At 48.0% G+C, this 19,793-nt stretch overlaps 1 protein-coding gene across 1 annotated transcript in view; it reads left to right on the forward strand.

The window, feature by feature from the left end:
• LOC144153445 (complement receptor type 2-like) overlaps positions 1-19,793 on the forward strand; it is a gene marked incomplete at its 5' end in the record, with an annotated part of 118,627 nt that overhangs the window by 96,262 nt on the left and 2,572 nt on the right. Inside the window, 2 exon segments of the mRNA XM_077685091.1 lie at positions 7,078-7,266; positions 19,657-19,788. Of these exon segments, the coding sequence (XP_077541217.1) occupies positions 7,078-7,266; positions 19,657-19,788 (321 nt within the window).

Genomic DNA, 19,793 nt, shown 5'->3' on the forward strand with positions numbered 1-19,793 from the left:
GGAAGTTTTGATGTCAATTCAGGGTCAATCGCGTGCAAAAATACTTCATTATTGGGTTCGTTGCTGCGCCATAGCCGGTTTCTTTACCTTACTGCAAAGCGGTGGGCCATGGTGGAAGCGTCTGTTTTTGGTAAAGTACATTTTGAGGTATTTCCGGTGGTTAAGGCCAATACGGGCCGCCTCATCGGCTTTTTTATTACCAATAATACCACTGTGGCTAGGTCTCCATTGCCATTAGTGTATCCAGCAAAGCCAGCGAGGTGGTGAAGGTAGGAGATATCGGCGGCAGCGGTATGGTGAGGGGAAGACCTGCTCTTCTTTGACGTAATTTGCAGAGCTGCCTTGGAGTCTGTAAAGAAGCTCCACTGACGCGGCTGGTGGCGTAGGACTAAACAATCGATTTTTTAAGCGCATATAGGTCAGCTGCTGTAGATGATGTTGGTCGCTCCACACGCAATGAAAACATTTCACCCGTAAGTCGCACGTACATTCCAGATGAAGAGCTTTGCGGGGATGACGATCCATCTGGGAATATGTGTGTTCTAGCCGAATGCATTTTATACATGTATTCTAGCACGACATGTAGTTTTTCAGTATGGGACATTGTCTTCTTGGGGCCAATTCCAGGGATGCGACATTGAATCTGTAAAGGAGTAACGTTCTAAGCAGGGAAATTTCGAGAATTATTTGTTTCGGGTGGTTTGGAATTAACAGGGGTATTCTGCCAATTGCTTGGGCGAATCCAGAGCTCGAGCAGCTTGAGGATACGCGACTTAAAAAAAGACTGCAGGCACTAGGACACACGATAGGCGCAATTTTCCCGTACGGGAAAGATACCGTCTGTCTGCTTCCTGCAACGCTGCTGCAGTGGCCAGGTAAATTGGAAATCTGTGCTGGCTTGATGTGGAGCCTAACAGCTCATTGCGCCACATAGGATCAGTCTGACTTCCATGCGCCCTGTAGCGACATCCCAGTATCCCAGCTGGCGATTCAGCGCAATGAATGCAAATAGCTGCACACCTCAACCAGGAGCACATCTTTGTTGGTCTTAAAGAAATTTGCGGCGCACGCCGTCCGCCCTCCGAGCATGTACGAGTCGCTCGGAAGCGAGAGAGCGTTTTCGACCGCAGCTGGACACTTATCCCCGGTTTCCTTCGTTTCAGGTCAGGCTGGACCCCGAATTCGTGAAGCGGGTCACGTCTGTGTAGACATCCAAGAAGTTCACGATGCTTACCCGGTACTAGTGAAGCCTCCGGGATTCGAGGCGGCGTCGGGCGGCGACGCCCTGGTCACCTGTGAGCCGGCCGCGTTACTCAGTCCGGGCGCGTACAACGTCACCTTTACGGCTAGAGACAACAAAACCCGCCGCCTGCAAACCGCCGCGTGTACGCATGGCTCGCAGCGCAGCCCGCTCCTGGCTGACAGCCCGCGCGCGCGAGCGCCACCGCTTACCATTGGGTCTGCTCTCTGGCTTGGTTCCCCGGGTGCCTTGGCTGACCAGCAAGTGCGAGTCCACAGTATCCCCCCCACGACCCTTCGGGGCCGTCGGCGTGGTTGTTCCGCATTGACGCAGTGCGTCGTTTGCAGTGTCGCAGTGTTTGTCGGTAAAGGCCCCCGCGAACGGCAACATCCACTGTAAGAGGCGCCAGGGACTCATCACGTGTCGCTTCTCGTGCTCGGCGGAATACGTAGTGAACACCAAACCGTTTCCCCTGCTGGCCAGGGGCTACGTGGTCTGTGACCGCGCCCAGGGAGACTGCTTCTACTTCCAGGAGGACTACGGCCTCTCCGAGCTGCCCGCCTGCACGCGTGAGTCCCTCCCCGTCACCACGAGAAGTGCGGCACGCACACACACAACTTGCTGGCGCCGCATCTTTTCAAAGTGCTACGAGTTGTTCCGCGCCTCCGCCAGATGGCGCCACGGGTCCCGCGACCGAGAGAAGACGCAGTGAAACATCCCCGATGAAATGCGCCGATGAAATGCAGAGCATTTCCGGGGCGCACGACGTTAATTAGTTTGCGTTACGCTGATGGTGTTGCACTTGTGGCAACTGCTGACGAGAGGCGCTCGTCAACAGCAATTTGAATGAGACAACGATATAAGGCGCGTTCATAGCGTCCCATTCTGTGTCGGCTTTGTGGGGCAGTGGGTAGAGCACCGTGTACATTGCGTTCTGCCCGCAGGGTCGAGGGATCGAAACCGGACGCCGGATAGTATTTTTTTATATAGTAGGGACAACGACGGTGCGGACTACGGACGTCAACGCGGGTGACATTGTGAGTTACTGAAATGCTCTGCATTTAAAAGAACCCAGCGGCGGAGCTCGCGTTTGCTTTTAAGCCCCGCCGTCGCGAGGTAGAGTGGGAAACAGCCAAAGCATAGTTATTGCACGTGCGCTGCGTCACGCGAGAACACCGATCGGTTCTGGCCGGCGTTTCCCGTTTCCTACACGTGCTCGACTGCAGACGCTTTGAAACGACTGGTCTTGCTTCGACGCTGATTGAACGCAGTCACACACACAAGCACACCTGCGCTCTAGCGCCACAGCTATCGGCCGGTATGGCTGGTTCTAACACGACCGTTCCAGTGCAGACGCTTGGCCAGATTGAAGGTACTTTTGCGCTGCAGCGCAACAGCGTCCTGTAGCGGACCCGGTTGGAAGCCAGCAGTCACGTACAGAAGAAATGTAACAGAAGTGTTTAATTCATCACATAATGTGGCCTATCCCTAAGGGTAAAGAGTTGGTACGTACGCATGCTATGAAGCTTCAATATCGGCATTACCCTGCCATCGACTTTTGTACCTCATCAACCAGCTATCCGCCTATGAGGGAGAAGTAGGATGCCCCTACTCCGGCTCTCGACCGGAAATTCTCATTATATAGAAATCCGAGATTGAAAACAGGGCCGACGTGCACCATTGCGGGGCCTCTACCATACAGCCTCAGTGTGACTCGCCCCTAAGGTAGTAGTGGAGGGACAGAGTTGCGATGGGGAAGCCAGAGTAAAATGCCACCTAAAAATGACGGCATCTCCACTCCGAGGGTGTTGGCAAGGGTGCGGAGTACGGAACCTCGAAATGACATCTAAGTTGCGGCCGGAGTGACATCCTATTTGCGTCCAGACCGTATTCGATCTGAGCCATGAGTTGCACCTTGATTACTCCTTGAATCGATTGATGGTGATTTGTGCACGGATGGACACGGACGGCCATTGGGAGGTCCTAATGTGACTCCGCACCGTTGCAGTCGAGGGAGTAAGTCGTTTGACTCTCGGGTTCTAACTCACGGTCGTAGCCCAGCGGATAAGACGACTGGCACTACCTCTGTCTGGTCTACCATTATCGTGATTACCCTGCATCGATTTTTGTGCCTCATCAACCAGCTATCCACCTATAAGGAAGAAGTAGGATTCCTCTAATCAGGCTTTCTACCGGAAATTCCTGTTAGATTGAAGTCCGAGATCAAAAAGCAGGACAGATGTGTGCTATTGCGCGGCCTCGACAATACAGCCATAGTGCGACTCACCCCTAAGGTAGTAGCAGAGATCCATAGTTGCGAAGAGCAGGCCAGAGAAAGACAGCACTTAAAAAGTATGTGATTTCTCGGGGTGTAGAATTCAACACCAACTCAAAGCGAACCACAATCGCAATCAAATACACTATTACGTTCGCTTTATCCTCCGAAAACACGTAGCATACCAGTTTACGAACCTATTTTGTGACCCAATTTTAATAATAAAGCCGTATTAAAACGACCTTGCACGCTTGCCTGTCACGCTCATCGTGCAAGAAGACGCTGAAAAAGAATCCAACCTATTTAAAAAAAACTATGGCTGATTCCACTGTCATTGGAATCGTTAAGACACGAAGCTTATATCTGCAGAGAAATCTGCAGCTGAGTTTAATTTGCGAGTCATTGGCTATTTGTGGGTGTGCTTGGCGAGTGACGTCCTGCTTCCGGGTCGCGTCCACAAAAGTGTTCTGGCGTCATTTCCATGACGGATATTATGTCATTGAAATTCTTGTTGTTTGCCCACATAAAACACTTCGTGTTAAAATATACAACCGACAAAGGACAACCCCAAGTCTAACGTACACTTTAGCACTAAAGGTTGCTTCCCCGCAAGAAGACCCTGTGTGCAGGGGTGCACCTTTTAAGGCGGCTTGATTCGTTGTAGGGGCGTCACTTCCGTGGCGGAGGTGACGTAAGTGAAATCTTCGGGAATCTTGGAATAAAACAATTTCGTGTTAAAATTTTTCCCCCACACGTACCGCGGCAATGTGTGCGGCGGCTCTATTTATGTTACACTCTACCGTAACTTCCGTATACCTGAAAACTGGTTCCTAATGCGGATCATGAGAAAACTGAAATTCCATAAATAAAAAAAGAATTACAAAGGAGAGGTATCAATATCCCACAATTTTTCACTGGTACTAAACGTCCCCAATGCCTTTTTCCCTTCTGTGCTCTCTTCCGGAATTGCGGGTTGTTGCTTTTCATAGTTGACTAAACTCATCAATCTTAACCATACAAACTGACTATTCCACAATCAGCGTACTCCGAAAGCAAGCAATTTGTTGGTGCCACGTGTACAGAAATACACATTCTGTGAAAAACGCTCGCAACGCGGTATTTACAACTCGCAAATTTGTCTGTGCTTGACCGTCTTTAATGGGGAAGAGTGAGAACCTGTAGCCGTCTTATCTGCTCTTTCTTCAGTTTCGCGCATTCCTTGAAGACAGTCTTTTCTCTTGTGGTAGCTCTGCCAACAGATCACTTGTATTGTCTTGGCAAACAGCATGCAGTAGCCCTGATCTTGATTTCAGGAAATTGCACACTTTTATTAGTTGTTGAGCTGCAGCCATTCATTAATACTCTCAAAATACAGCACTCATGTCGGAATACTAATTGAGCACAACCTCCATAACCGGTATAAACCACAGAGTCGTAAGGGAATAAACATGGATCATTCATTCTACTTGTAAAAATTGGTAGTTTTCCAGTAACGTCAAAAATTACGCACCAGCGCCACTGGTTCTATGTTTCTGCGCGTAAAAGATCGGTCGAATATATGCTTACTTCGCTTATATGTCCCCGAAAGACAATAGTCTTCAGCCGTCTCTGCCACGTAAATGCCGTTTCAATTTTCTCCATCCTCCGTTATCTCACTTTCCCCCTCTTTATCATTTCACGATAAGCACCGAGGCGGTTCGCTAAAGTAAATTAGGTAAACCACGTTACGCTGCTCATGGCATCTACTCCAACCTTTTGTTACTGCTTGACCGTTAAGGGGTACTCACACAATATTTTGAAGGCGAGATTACTTGGGAGATAGAATGTTGCGAACACACACACATCATCTGCAAAATATCTAGGGCAAATACTGCGCAGAAGTTTTTTAAAATGAAAGTGTGCCAAACCCAACCTCGCAGCCAGTTGAGGGCCTAACGCAATCGGTATGCCATGGATGTAAAGTAAATAAACACCATCGAAAGACGTCACGAGTTATTTTAACCCCGCTTGGATTGCCGACGTTTTTGGTCGACTCACGACTCCGAATGAAGTTCGGAACTTCAGCTCACAAGCAACAAACGATGCGATCGTTGCGGCGGAGGCGCCTGGAATTTCTTAGCTCATCGGCAGCAGGCCGCGACCTAAGTTCTACAGGGATTCCAGGCACTCTATTTTTATTGCTTTTAATTACACTGGATGCGAAAACGCGCAGCATACACAAAGAGCGCACTGAACGAGCCTCAAGGGCCCCACGGAGGTGTTGGCCACGGCCGCGAAGTGGCGCAGGCTGGCGCAGGTAGCTCGAGCGATAGCTTGTTACTGCCGTACTAAACGGGGCTCAAGTCCCAAACAAGGTAGCACATACTTATAAATAGTTAATGATATGATGGTGAATCGCATGAAAAATTGGGATCCGCATTGTGTGCGAGAAAGGTAATTGATTATTTGCCGCAGTGTCCACATCGGTAGGCGGACCAGCTGGACCTGTAGGGAGACCGACCCGATGCTTTCAGCGCACGTCTTTCGACCCAATGTATCGAGCGTCGCGGTTAGTACCTGCCTCACGTCCGCGTCGTTTTTGAATTAAAAAGCTGGTTGCGAGATCAGTAGGGGGGGAATTAGCAAAACTGCCGCCGATAATGAATCGACAGTACGACGGCAGCTCTGCTCTGTGAGATCCGCCCGACAGTAACGTGGCCTGCTTTGTTTATACCAAATCCAGCCTTTCGCGGCCCTAGATGAAACGGAAACTGCGACTGGGCGCGTTAAAAACGTCTTTAGGTGAAAACCCGTCGCACTGAAGCAAGCGAGAAGAAATAGGTCCTTAGCTACTTATTACAACAAAAAAACAAGATGCAAAAATTTTGTGTTAGTGTCCCTTTAACATTTTGTACACCGCGGGGCAGTTGTGCTTCCCGGCTTCCGCGAATACTTCTTGTATTTGTGGGTCAAAATACTTTTTTCCAAGGGGTATTCGTTTGTCTGCTATCCCCAAAAAGCACTCATGTATTTTTAATAATGGAAGACTGCAAATATCACGTGTTTATTAATATTTCATCCGAAATTCGCCTGTTTTCTTTTGTTCAACACTGTTCAGAAGAATGAAAATTTATACCAGATTTAGTAGTTGGGAAATGTGTTGCTTTCATTTACCGTTTGTGCACACAGCTGGATCTAGGGACAGGCAGAAATGCAAATCAAAAAGTTTGCGTTTTGTTTGCCCGAAAAAGACTACCGTCTTTGAAACGCATGTGCGCCATGGCACTGGAAAGTGAAACCATGGAAGCATTACTACGTTCCAGAAGATTGTAGTTTTGTATGTGTCATAGATGGCTTCTCTATATACAAGCAATATCCTGGCAGTACACACAAATGTGCAGGACAAAATTACAGGTTTCATGAAGTTCTCATATTTTATTCTTAGATTCGTATTGTACAAAAATGTCCAGGTACAAACGCCTGCAGTAGGTGTTCCACAGTCGGTTAGGCATATGTTAGGTGCACTGACCTTGAGAAACTGAAGGAGCAATTTGAAATAAAGGCTAATTTATTTGTTTTGCAGCGGAAGGAGCTTGTGACAACTTTGAAGTGAAACATGGCCGGGTGACCGGAAAGCGCTCGGGCGGGGACTTCTTTTCCCCCGGAGACAGCGCATTCGTCGAGTGCGATCCTGGCTTCGGCGTAAATGGTGCCGATCAGCTTCTCTGCCAGGATGACGGCTCCTGGGACCAACAACCCCCAACCTGCATGGGTGAGAAGCGGGTCACTAAAATTGTCAAGTTTTAATTTTCCTGCTGGTGTATCGCCGACGATACTGTTTAAATATGTATAAAAAAAAACCATTGTTGGGTAACTTGGTGCATGCTTGTTCTCAAAAGTAGAACCCCACAAACAACGTCTACTAAGACTCACGGACGGCAGGCAAGCCCTTTCTTTCCATCTGTATCAACGTCCTACAGTTTAGCTATTTTAACCTTGTTCATATCCATTGTAATCTTTCTCTTATTCGCCTTTTTCCGTCTGTGCAGCTACTATATCCATGAATATAAGATTACTCGGCTAATTATTGCAGGCGTGACACTTAAAGACATAACAAGACTCACAAGGGAGGCAGCATGGCTTACAATTTATCAACGTACGCGCCTGCACCATCGCTCTAACAGTTGTGGCGCCTCCACAACTCGAGACTCTGCTACGTGTTACTGAAACTGGGAAACAGGCCGACTTTCCACCACTAGCTCTGAAAGAGGTTTTCACAATATTGCTGCAGAAGGGTACAACGGCCGAAGATTTGTGTACAGGGAGGGTACAGTAATGTCGTCCAGCGAGGCAGGCATAATTGTCCTATTAGAAGATTTCGTTTGCTAAATTCTGTTCCATACTGCGCCATACCACAAACTCCATGGTTACTAACCTTCGTCGTGTTGCTCCGCATGCACCTCGCTGTGCTCTTTAAGCGATTCTTCGAGCTACTCCCCCAAGCTTTTAGTCATTTGCATTTTCAAATCGCCCCCACAACGTATGAGGGGAGCACAGTGCCATAGTTTTCTACCGCAACTGCTCTCTGAGATGATAGGAAACTTCCACCACGTTGCCATGAATGGCCAGAAAGTGGTATTGCAGGGGCTCCAAGTCTCTCTGAAACCTTCGGCAACAATTTGGTTTCCTTTGTCTGTAGATGACCAATTCTACATCGACGCTTGGTTGCACACCTGACAATAAGAATTAGGAAGCTTTTGCACACATTACAGTAAACAGCAATAAATTAAAATAGATTATGCAAATAACACCCATGCATCCAAGATATTCTACTGGAGCGCGTTTCTATCGCAGAGTGTTTTGGTTGCAGTCAATTTTAAGTTGCTGACTGCGCTGTTAAGAAGCAGTCACAAAATCCCACTGTTTCGACATCTTGGAGAACCGCAGCGCCCACTCAGACAACCGTTGCTATTAAGCCAGACTACAGCTATTAAGCGAAACTACATTTTGTACCTCAGAATAATACTAGCCACCGAGCTGAGCCCGTGAGACAGTGAGGGTGTCTGGATGAAAAAAAAATAGATTATTTTATGACCTCTGTCCCTACCACGCCATTGACAGGCATTCCCGTGACGGTACACGAATTCCGCTTTTAACGCAACGAATACGAGCAGTGTGTGCTCCTTCTATTCGTCACGATGCAGAGACGAGCAGGAAGATGCAGCATGGCTCGCACCCAGTCTGCTCGCTATAATGTTTGCCATCATACCATAACATGTGGTAAAGCAAATTCAAGTTGCTGTATTCGTTTTTTTAAAAGAGCGCAATGACAAATTTTGAAAGTTTGCTGCGACATCTTCAGCACTTTCGAGCGCGCCTGGTGAACGTTTTTAGCCATTTTTTTTCGTGTAAGTATGTTTCTTGCAGGCGTGCATCCCATTCGGCCAAAGGGGTGCTAGCACCGCAGATCGCACGCTAGGGCACACATTTGATATATATAATGTCAGGAGAAGTAACTGCAGTAGTCAAAATGAATCTTCTGGGGACCGATCATTGCCGAGAACCTGTTTGGCACGGTTTCTCAGATGCGGATTGTCTTCCCCGGGAGGTGTGAAAGACCAGATTTTCAAACTCCTTCGTGTAATACAGCAGCAATGAATGCATAATAGGTAGCGCCGCGTTGAATCCAAAAACGTCGAAGACATGGTACACAAACTTAAAGCTTCATAATATTGGCTCCTTTTGAGTCCGGACGCAGTGTTTCAGGTACCATAATCTTGACCACTTCATGCATTGTTCTATATAAAAGAAAAGAAAGGCAAAAGGCTAGAACCTTCTAAATTAAAATTAATTAAGTTTTATTTTCAAAATTTATACATATTGTTACGCGCCGGCAGGCCAAATGACAGGAACCATGTCTGAAGGAGAAGCGATATATTTACATAATATCGGTAATCAAAGCACCCACTCAAGTCATGTACCCTATAATCATCCCCTACTTGTGCTACTAAAGGGGTAAGTTGGGCGAGTTGGTAACTGACTAAGGAATTAATCGTACTAGCGAACATTAAGACAGGGACAAAGCTACAGAGAAGACGAAACACACGCTAGAACTTCAACTCAGTTTATGCCACATCAACAGGAAAACACCAATAGGTACATGAAATTTGAAGGGGTGATCGTAATGAAACACTATCGCTCATATCACAGGTCACGTTACAGCGCCGGTCCATATCATATGGCGGAAATTATTCCGCCACGTTCAAACAGCCTTCATCCTTCGCCCACGCTGAACCACCTTCCCCTCTCCAAAAAATTGATTTCCTAGGCGGATAGTGCCAAGAACGAGGCGCTGACGCAACCTTCCCCCTCTCTTCCTATCAAAAGGGCTTCCACAATTTCTCGGTCAGTTTGGGAGGATGTCCTGTGCATGATGCGGGTCCCGCAGAAATCTGGTATGCACCCCTTACACCTACGGCAATGATCAGCCAGGTGGCCAGCCCCCATTTGCGCATTGACAGCCGCCTGGTGCTCTCTCAGCCTCACATTGAGGCACGTGCCTGTTTGGCCAATGTAGCACTTTTTACACGCAGGGTGATCCTCTAGACCATCCCCGTCGCGGAATTCACCAACCTGCTTGTATGCCGTACGGCACAGGTGGGCTTAGTGCCGGGGTTATTTTTTTTTAAATAATGCCGGGGTTATTATTTTTCACAGCTCTCAGGTGCCGAAAACAACACTTGTACACCACACTTCCCACCAACCTTTTTCAGGCGTTGGGACACTTAATGTACGTAAGGCAAGGCTACCACAGGAACTCTCTGCCTTTGGCATTCAGAACCGGTCACGTAGTCTGGTTTGAGATCCTTCACAAGGCTCTCTGCCACAGAGGCCACCATTTCAGGTGAAAAAGCTGGCGCTTTCAGTATTTCCGCTTGCTCCAGCAAGCTAGCCTGCATTCTATTCTGGCAAGACCTGGTAAACGCCACCCGCAGAATGTTCTTTGCAATGCCTCGCTTCACAAGCTTTGAATGGGCTGACTGATGGGGTAGGATGCCCTTTTTACTACGCGGAGCATACTGTCAACAAGGCTGATCACCCCCAAGAAGCGGGGGCACATGCAGAAACTGCAAGACACCCATCTCCGGCAACTCTTACCTAAACTTCAAGCCACCTGCACACTCAGTGAAAACGCCTAGCACATGGGCAACAATGCTATCTCTATCACCGGGCACAACTTCATTGAACACCACAAGATAATCGTCGACATACCGGCAGATCTTCACAATATAGGGCTGCCCTTCACAATATAGGGCTGCCCTCAAGGCGGCAAGCAATCTGCCGGTCACACTTTGCAAAGAACAAGTCGCTCTCGACTGGGGCGATGCACGAACCTATGCACACACCTTCTTTTTGCACCACCTGCCTATCTTCAAACTTTACCACATTTGATGACAGATAAAAGTCTAGTAAAGCTAGAAAGCTACTGGCAGGCATGCCCGCAGAATTCTGGAACGATACAATACCACTGGCGTCAATGCTTTCCTGTACAGCGCTTTCCATTCCACCCTTTGGAATGGAATAAAACAGTACTTCCGCGCCAATGGAAAAGGCAAAAAGGCCCGCCCCCCTCTCTCCGCGGTCCGAGAAAAACTGATGACTTCTTCCGAGTTGCGTACCAGAAACGGGCCCCCAAGCTTTAAACCATTCAACTGCTTTTTCAAAACCTTTGAACGCGCACCTTGCCAGGAGCCCTTTTCCGTAACAATCACACGAAAAAATACAGAATCCTTGTGTGTCTTTGATGTATAAAACACTTCTAGGGCATCCGTTTTTGCACCCGCAATCTCTTTGATTAGGTTGGGTAAATTCAAATCGTCACAATGGCGTAGCGCTTCTCTTTTAACCTTAGCAAGATTGACTGGGGTTATAAAAACAAAACGTTTAGGGCGTTCTCGGCCTTTTTCTTGAACAAGTTTTTTGTCATGACAACAAACGCGCCCTCCTTGTAGGACAGCGTCAAAGCCAAGTTATTGTCCCGGAAGAATCCTACGGTGTTGTTCATACGACAACTACATTGCTGCCCTCTTGCACTACCACCCACAAGGCACTCTACCCCTTCCGCTATGCACTGCTCCTTCTTTTCCTGACCGGCACAAGATGCTCGGAAATATATTTGACCACCTGGGGTTCTTTAACGTGTGCTAAAATCTCGAAAACACAGACAGTCTTGCGTTTGGCTTCCATTAGAAAAGCGTCCGGCGCGGCCGGGAATCTAACAACGTCCATGTGCTCAGCAGCACAATGCTGAGCCACTGAGCCACCGTGGCGAGAAATTTTAAAATATAATGGCATTCTTATACATTATTCCATGTTGTTTGAAGATTGCAGCTCTTTAGAAGATTGTAATTTTTCGTGTCAGCACTTAAAAATACAAAGAAATTGCCCAACGCGCGCGTGTGACTGCGAGCCTCTAGGCGACCGCCGGGCAATTGAGAAAACCAAAAAAATTCCCAGCGCTTCATTGTGCGTGCCTCACGACGACCGCCCAGCGTCCCCTGCGCATGTTCGTCAAGCCAAGCATTCCCACTTTGGGAGATCGGCCAAGATTGCGGCGACCATTCGGCTGTTACAAAAACGGTAAAATCGGAGTGCTTGTGTGTGCGTGCCTCGCGACGAGCGCACATCGTCCCCTGCGCCCGTTCGCAACGCCAAGCTTAGTTACTCAGGGACATCGGCCAGTACTTCAGCGTACACCCGCCAGTTAAAACAAACATTAAAATGCCGAGCGCTCGTGTGTGTGGTCCTTGCGACGAACGCCGAGCGTGCCATGCGGACGTTTGTGAATCCAGTCATAACAGGCATACCAGGCAGTCTGGGCCAATCCCTCGCGACGCCTCGCGAGGGATTGGCCCAGACTGCGGCGACTGCGCGGCAGTAAAAAAGAACCAACAAATGACTAGCCCTCGTGTGTGAATGCCTCGCGATGATTGCGCACCGTCCCCTGCGCACTTTTGTCAAGCCAAGCATACCGGTTTAGAAGATTTGGCATCATTAGCCAAAAAACTCCACCATTCGCCGTAATGTTGGCAACACTTGCTCAGAATGAGGAAAACTCCAGCGTTCGAGGTAACCTTGGCAACAATTTCTAGGTGCGTTGTTTTACCTGAACTGGCTGCACTGGTGCAAGCAGTGCAGCATATGTTCATATTTCTTAATTATTGATATCCCAAGTGGCACTCAGCACTGGTCTGCACGATACTGCACTAATCTGCACCCGTTCAGGTAAAAAAATGCCTATGCTGGGAATGAGAGAGAAAAGTCATAGGTCATAGGATAAGTGATAAAAACACTTCGTGGGTTATGAAGGTGATGTCCAATGGTTATCACATCCACAAAAATGAAAGCTAACACTTATATCATAAATGATACAGTAAAATTCGTTGCGGCAGAAAAAAATAAGAAAATCGGTGGCAATCTTGGATATAGACCTTATTAATGGTTGTGAAATATACCTACAGCTTCGCTATCTTTGTGTTACGCGGTAATGCCAGCCTCCTCAATTTTTTGTAGAGCTTCTGAACAGGACCTACGGAGCATTGGAACGTTCTGCATATAGGGACCCCATGACCCAAAATTTGTAGAGCTACATTGAACTCTGTTAAAACGACGACACGTCGAATTCTACGTGATTTTAATTTTTTTAGAGCTGCCTCGATCGCAACACAGTCCGCCGTTATGTACGCGCACAGAGGGAGTACCATACAAAGGACGTACTGACATTGTTCAACAGTGGCAACGTCTAGTGTGCAATTTGTCTACCGTCGAATGGAAATCTTGTGCTGTCATGCAACAAAAGGCCCTTGTTCTTAAATAGAACTTCGCGTAGACGGGTGCAAAAATCAGCATAATTATCGTAATCAATGCTACAGTGTCCACCAATGCTTCGAATAAAATTCTCTCAACTGAGGCTGACAGTGTGTTAGAGCACGTTTGCCGTGGAATTTTCCGCCGCTATGTGGTATTTTCCTATTGTTAGAAGTGTTATTTCTAACCATAAGTGCCAAAACTGTTTTTATGTTAACAGAACTAATGTAATTTGTTTACTGGACCAAACACTGTTACTAAACTTGTCCGAATGGTGCCAAGTGCTTCTTGGAAATATAGTAAAAATTCAGGATTAAAAGCATAGGAGAAATACGACACGTAAGAGGAAACCTTTAGCGCCTTTATTCAATTAAGTCGTTTCCAGTAATGCATTTGTTTTCATTCAGCGTTTACGTTACCAGTCTCGTTTACAAATTTATTTTTGGATGAACTTCTCTTCCGAACTTTTCTGGTATATAATTTTTCATGTTGTTGTTTGGCTTCTCTATACTGCCCGAGCACTTCAATCATAGTCATTTAACGCAGCAAACTATGCAGCCCGTACGATTCACGTTGAAAGTTCACATTAAAAGCTTTCTGTATTTATGGCTCTCTCTCCCTCTTTCCGAAGAAATACCATGGTCTCGTCAATTCATTGATGTAGTCAACCAGAAATTACAGCCCGGGGTTTGCACTGAATGAAACGTAGGCGAAGAAGCCTTCAATTTGAGTTTGAATTGCTGTTGGGCTGACGTACAGGGTGCCCAAAGAGATCTCCAGGTGCCCACACTCGCCCATGCGACGCGCATCACCGCCCCTCCACCCACGAGAATGAGCATCCACCTCGTAGAGTGCCAGATGCTTGGAAGTGTCTCTAAGACGCTGGCTCGGCGTCGACACCCGCAACTCGGAGTTCAGGGACATTGGTAGTATGGTGAAACTCAGTGGCGGCTCTACCCAGGCCACCACATCAGCAGCCCCCCAAAAGCCGAGAGGAGTGGCAAGTAAAGCTTGCTGTATTAAGTCAACATCATTACAGTGGTTCTGTCGACTGCAGGAGGCAGGCCTCCCCTAAACATTTCCATCCACGATCATTGTGAGCTAGCCGATCTCTTTCCCCACTGATCGAGTCTTTGGTATCCCAGTATTTTGTTTAAGGCTCATTGGCAGCCACACCTTCAAAAAGAAAGTCCAATTTTCATTAATAATGTTGGGTCCTCCATCTGCGGCGCGATGCTCAGAAAGCGGAGCGACACGACGTGATGCGATGAGGCTTTAATGAAAACTAGAAGTGGCGCGATCCGACGCAGCCACGAGAACATGCGGCAACTCGTGAAGAGCATGATGAAAATGATGATCAGCGTCTTCTGCTAGAAGGGGTGAAGACGAGGAAGTCACAACAGTCTCCCCCGCGGACAGATGACGCTAGGTGGCTTCCAAAGGGTGGAGTAGCTGTACGGGGCGCTTTCCGGTAGTGCCGCAGGGCAAACGTAGATAGCAGGATCTGACAATGCCGACTCGTCCGGCGATCAACTCTTTGATTCGCGCCAAGGTCCACAGTTGTCTTGGACGCTGTCGTTCACCTAGTAGAACAATACGGTCCTTCTTCAATAAATCTGTCCTTTTCGCTTTCTTGGATGAGAAATTTCGAAGCTCATTAAAGTACTCTTTGAACCAACGTGACCAGAAGGCTTGCAAATCTTCTCTTCTGCGCCAAAGATTCTTTAGTTGATCGGTGGTCGAGTCGTTGTTGATTGTTGGATCGTAAGGTGGTAATGCTGTCAGTCGCCTTCCGACGAGTGCTGGAGACAGAGGATATGGTTCCTCAACGTCTTTGAAAACGTAAGTAAAGGCGGCGAATTCACGATGGCCTCCACTTCTGTTAGTAGCGTGGACACCTCTGTCTCGTTTACAAGCCGCCGTCCAAGCATCTTCTTTAAACAGGTTGTTACAGACCATACGAGCCTCTCGTAAAACCCACCGCACCAGGGAGCGCTCGCGCATATGAATTTCCATTCAATTGCCGAGGATGAGAAGAAGGCAAGCACGTCGAGGTTTCTAATTGTTCTCCAAAGCTTCTGAAGTTCCTTCGAGGTCTTGACAAATGTTCGTGCATTATCACTATACACAGTTTGACAGAGACCACGTCTGGATATGAACCTCCGCAGGGCACACAGGAAACTTTCCGTCGTCATGTCTGCCACTAATTCTAAGTGAACAGCCCTTGTTGCTGCGCACGTAAAAAGGGCGACATAGGAGCGCTTCTGGCAATGCGATTTGATGTACAGGGGTCCCGCAAAGCCGACTCCGGTAAGCTTCACGGAAAATCTCTAATATTTCCCTATGCATCTGGATCGCGTTTTCAGTGGTACCGGCTCCAATCAGGAGATCATCCATGTACATCTAGTCTTGTAGGAGTCGAGCTGTCACTGGGAACCGGTTCTCTACGGAGCGAAAATGGTACTTCAATGTAGCTGCCAGTAGGAAAGTACTCGAAGTGGCTCCAAAAGGCACCCGAGTCATTCTCCAGACGTCGAGTTGTGGTAGTGGTTGACCTGCTTTCGGTGATGTCCTGAACCACAAGAAGCAAAGCGCATCTCTGTCCGAGTCCCGGAGACCAATCTGGAGGAACGCTTTTTCAATGTCGGCAATCATCGCAACTTTGTACCGTTGGAAACGGAGCAATAGCCTTGCTACGTCGAGAATTAGACTCGGGCCGGCTTCTAGGTTCTCGTTCAACGACTTCGCCCTCCATTCGTGAGACGACGCATCGAACACGATGCGCACTTTTGTTGTAGCTCGGTCCTCACGTATTACAGCTCGATGCGGCATGTAATATAGACTTTCAGTAGAGTGCCCTTTTGTTGGTGGTACTCTTTTCGCAGATCCCTCCTTGAGGTATTGTCGAATAGTAGAGTCGTATCTTTCTAGGAGCTCAGGGTCTCTGTTGAGCTTCTTCTTTAAACTGTGCAGACGCTTGTTTGCAACAGCGCAATTATCACACAGATCGACCATCTCCTTCAATGGTAACGCGACATCGTATCGCTGGCCTTTCTTCGAGATGTCTTCAAAATTCGTCAGCACTGAATCTTTGGTTATCGCTCGTTCTTCTTCGGCCTTGATTCCAATACTTTCAAGGGCCCAGAACCGATTCAAAGGTTTTGAGATCTCTTGATCTTCACCGGATGTTCGAAGAACAACAACCTTGGCACATTAAATGATGTCGGCTGCAGCAGGCAGTGCACCTTGAACCGTCCATCCTAGTTTTGTCTCTACGGCCTTCAGCTTTCCATGCACAGGTCTCACTGCACCGGTCACTATCTCCCAATAATAACCTGACCCAATGAGGACCGCAATTTGTTTATCCTCCACTCCTTGTACCAAAAGAGCCTTCGTATCGATGTGCATATTATTCATCTCCCTTAAAACTTTTTCTTCTGGTACAGGGTTGTTTTCGCTGCAAATCGTGTCCACTTCCAGGGCTTCGTTTGTTGTCTTCAGCGAAAAGGAGAACTCGCACCTTCTTCATCGTTTTCCGTGTGTGTTGACCTCCAAACACGCCAACGGTAAGCGTCTCCTCTCCAAGCGGTTCGCAACCCAGTCTCTGAGGAGCATTCGCAGTAATAAAGCTTCGCTGACTTCCTCCATCGAAGAGAATTCTCGGTAGCACCCGGATGTTGTCGTGCCTGCTATTTTCGCTGTGAGAGTCTGCAGGAGCACGAGTGAGCGCGCTTGCTTTGAGACCAAGTTGACAGTGGTCGAATTAACGTTGACCTCGAGCACTTGCCACATTTAGGCTGGCTTCTGCACTGTTTCGCCATGTGGCCCTTCTTGATGCTACGAAAGCATCTTCCGGCTTTGGCGAGCATCTGCTTTTTGCGTGAAAGGCTCAGTTCCTTGGAATCGCAGGCATGGGCAGAGTGCTTTCCAGAGTGGCAAAAAAATCACCGCTTCGGGTCGCTGGCTGAGCCTTGCACCGCAGAGGTTGTAGGGACGTCACGCGGATGGATGAATTTTCTGTGCGGTGTTTTCAGCGAGGGCTTCTCGACACATGAGCTGATGTTGGAAGAATTCCAAAAGAAATTGAAGCTCCTGGTCGCGCTGGCCCATTTGACCGGTCGAGTCGCCGAGTTCGTTTGACGAAGCGTCAACTGTGGAACGTCACGTCTTTAGCCCCTCATGGAATCGCAGGACCATGTCTGTCGGTAAAACCCTTAGCAGGATTTCCCGAAGCATGGTACAGTATGTCATGGAGCTCATGCTAAGCGCCTTGAAGCTGCGAATGTGCACCTGGACACGATCGTAAAGTTGCCTCAGTTGTCGGACGTCGGATGACGATGACACCGACATCAAGTCCAGGAGGCCCCGCAGATGATCTTGCACGATGATGCCGTCATCTCCAAAGCCCTGTTTCAGGATCTCGATGGCATCCTTGTAGCAGCCATCGGCAGCTTGCAGTCCGGCTATGCCTGATGCACCTGCTCCAGTCACGAGGCTGCTCAGCCGTGCTCACCTCGTCGTTATTGTGGACGGCTGCTGAAAACTGTGTCCAGAATCAGTGCCACGATCTGCCGTTCCCGTCAAATTTGAGGAGCTCTACCTGGGGAAGCTTGCATTTGCCAGTCGGTGATGGGTGGATGGTCGTCGGACGTGGCGTTGAAGACCGGGATTCTTGCAGCTTGAGACCAAGGTTCGCGGTAGAGCTGATAGCGTTGTCGCGGTATTGTCCAGCGTCTGTCGTCTCGCTGTCTACTAGGTCATCCGGTGTCTCTTCAAACATCGCCTCGTCCAAATTCTCTACCTGGCCATAAAATGCATTGACTCGTTCGAGTAGTACACCGACCGCTCCTGCCGTCGCCTCTCTGTTCCCACTTATGTGGCCTTCCGCTTCCGTTACAAGGCCATCCAGTTGCGCCCGTAGGCTCCGTCGTCGTCGAAGCTGTCGTTCCATTCGGTCGCACGCAGCTCAGAACTCGCCAAGATCGCTGGAGGGGCGTCTTTTCTTCGGCTTTCGCAGCTCCGTGCGTCGATGGGCTTGGCGTCGTGTAGAAGTCCCGGGTTCTCGGCACCATGTGTTGAACCTCTGAGTCCTCCAGCTGTGGCGCAGAAAGCGGAGCGACACGTCGTGATGCGATGAGGCTTTAATGGAAATTGAAGAAGTGGCGCGAGCCGACGCAGCCACGAGAGCATGGGGCACCTCGTGAAGAGCATGATGAAAATGATGATGATCAGCTTCGTCTGCTAGAAGGGGGGAAGATGAGGAAGTCACAACAATTAATATGCATGATCATGCCTATTTTGGTTAATTTGAAGTACCTGTCCTCCTCACGAGTGTCTTTCCTAATACATACCGCTTGTGTTTTATGATCCTTATGTGCGACTCCAAATATTTTGCTTTCTATTGCCAGCTGGACAAACCTAAGTTCCCTTTAAAATCACTTACTGAGACCCAACGTTTCTTCCCCGTATATAATTTCCCGGAAAAAGCACTGGTTGCGAGCCAGATGTGTTATTGAATAGGAAGCTCAATACTCTGAGTAACTGATCTCTTACTGAATGAATGCCACCTCACAATTACTGTGCGTTTAGTTTTTTTCAGTAATTTTTATCAACACTGATAACTTGGCCAAGGTCGACGTAATTATTCATTTATTTCCATATTTCCTGTCTTATCATACAGACGTGTAATTTACACACCAGAAGAAGATTGCATGTCATCGTATACAACACCCTCGTGGTTTCTCCGTTTAAGTGATAAAAACACGATTGCCGAATGTTCGTGCTGATGTGTATAAAGACGAAAGTTTTTAAAAGTTGCAGGTAATTGTCGTGTAATAGCATGCAGATTAAGCCTGAGCTTGTGCTGTGATGTCTGTACGGGCGAAACCTACTAGCTACAGCTGCATGTCATCCTGTTGTCATGAGCACTAGGAACTATAATGTTAACAGTATAGGTTTCGCGTGAACATTATCTCTCGTGCCAAGTTAATACATCTGCAAATCATTCAGACGAATTACACGATAGAGAACTCAATGCACACCTCGTGGACAATTCGAGGTCTATTCGCTAGGTTAGCTCATATAATATGCAGAAATACTTTTTCTGACAGTATCTTGTTCAGGGTAGGTATATTGGTCTGTTTGTGATGAAGCTTTGCAGAAACAAGATTTAATAGTGTGTTTTGAACTGAGTTCTCGCATTGCAATTCATACTGAATGCGCATTCATATTACTGGGACCGCGCGCTGCAAAACAAACAAAAAAGACGGGGAAAAATATTGTCTCTTTTTCTCAGCTTTTCGAGACTGCCAGGAGCCGAACATTGATTGGGGCAGCTACGACGGCGATTGCTGTGCCCCTAAAGATGAGGTGGAGTTCTACTGCGACGACGACCGCTATGCTCTCTTCGGAGTGGAGAGAGCCACCTGCCTT

This window comes from Haemaphysalis longicornis, unplaced genomic scaffold (genome assembly GCF_048455015.1).
Source record: "Haemaphysalis longicornis isolate Haplotype H1 unplaced genomic scaffold, Haemaphysalis longicornis Haplotype H1 scaffold_9, whole genome shotgun sequence".
Classification (NCBI taxonomy): Eukaryota; Metazoa; Arthropoda; class Arachnida; order Ixodida; family Ixodidae; genus Haemaphysalis; species Haemaphysalis longicornis.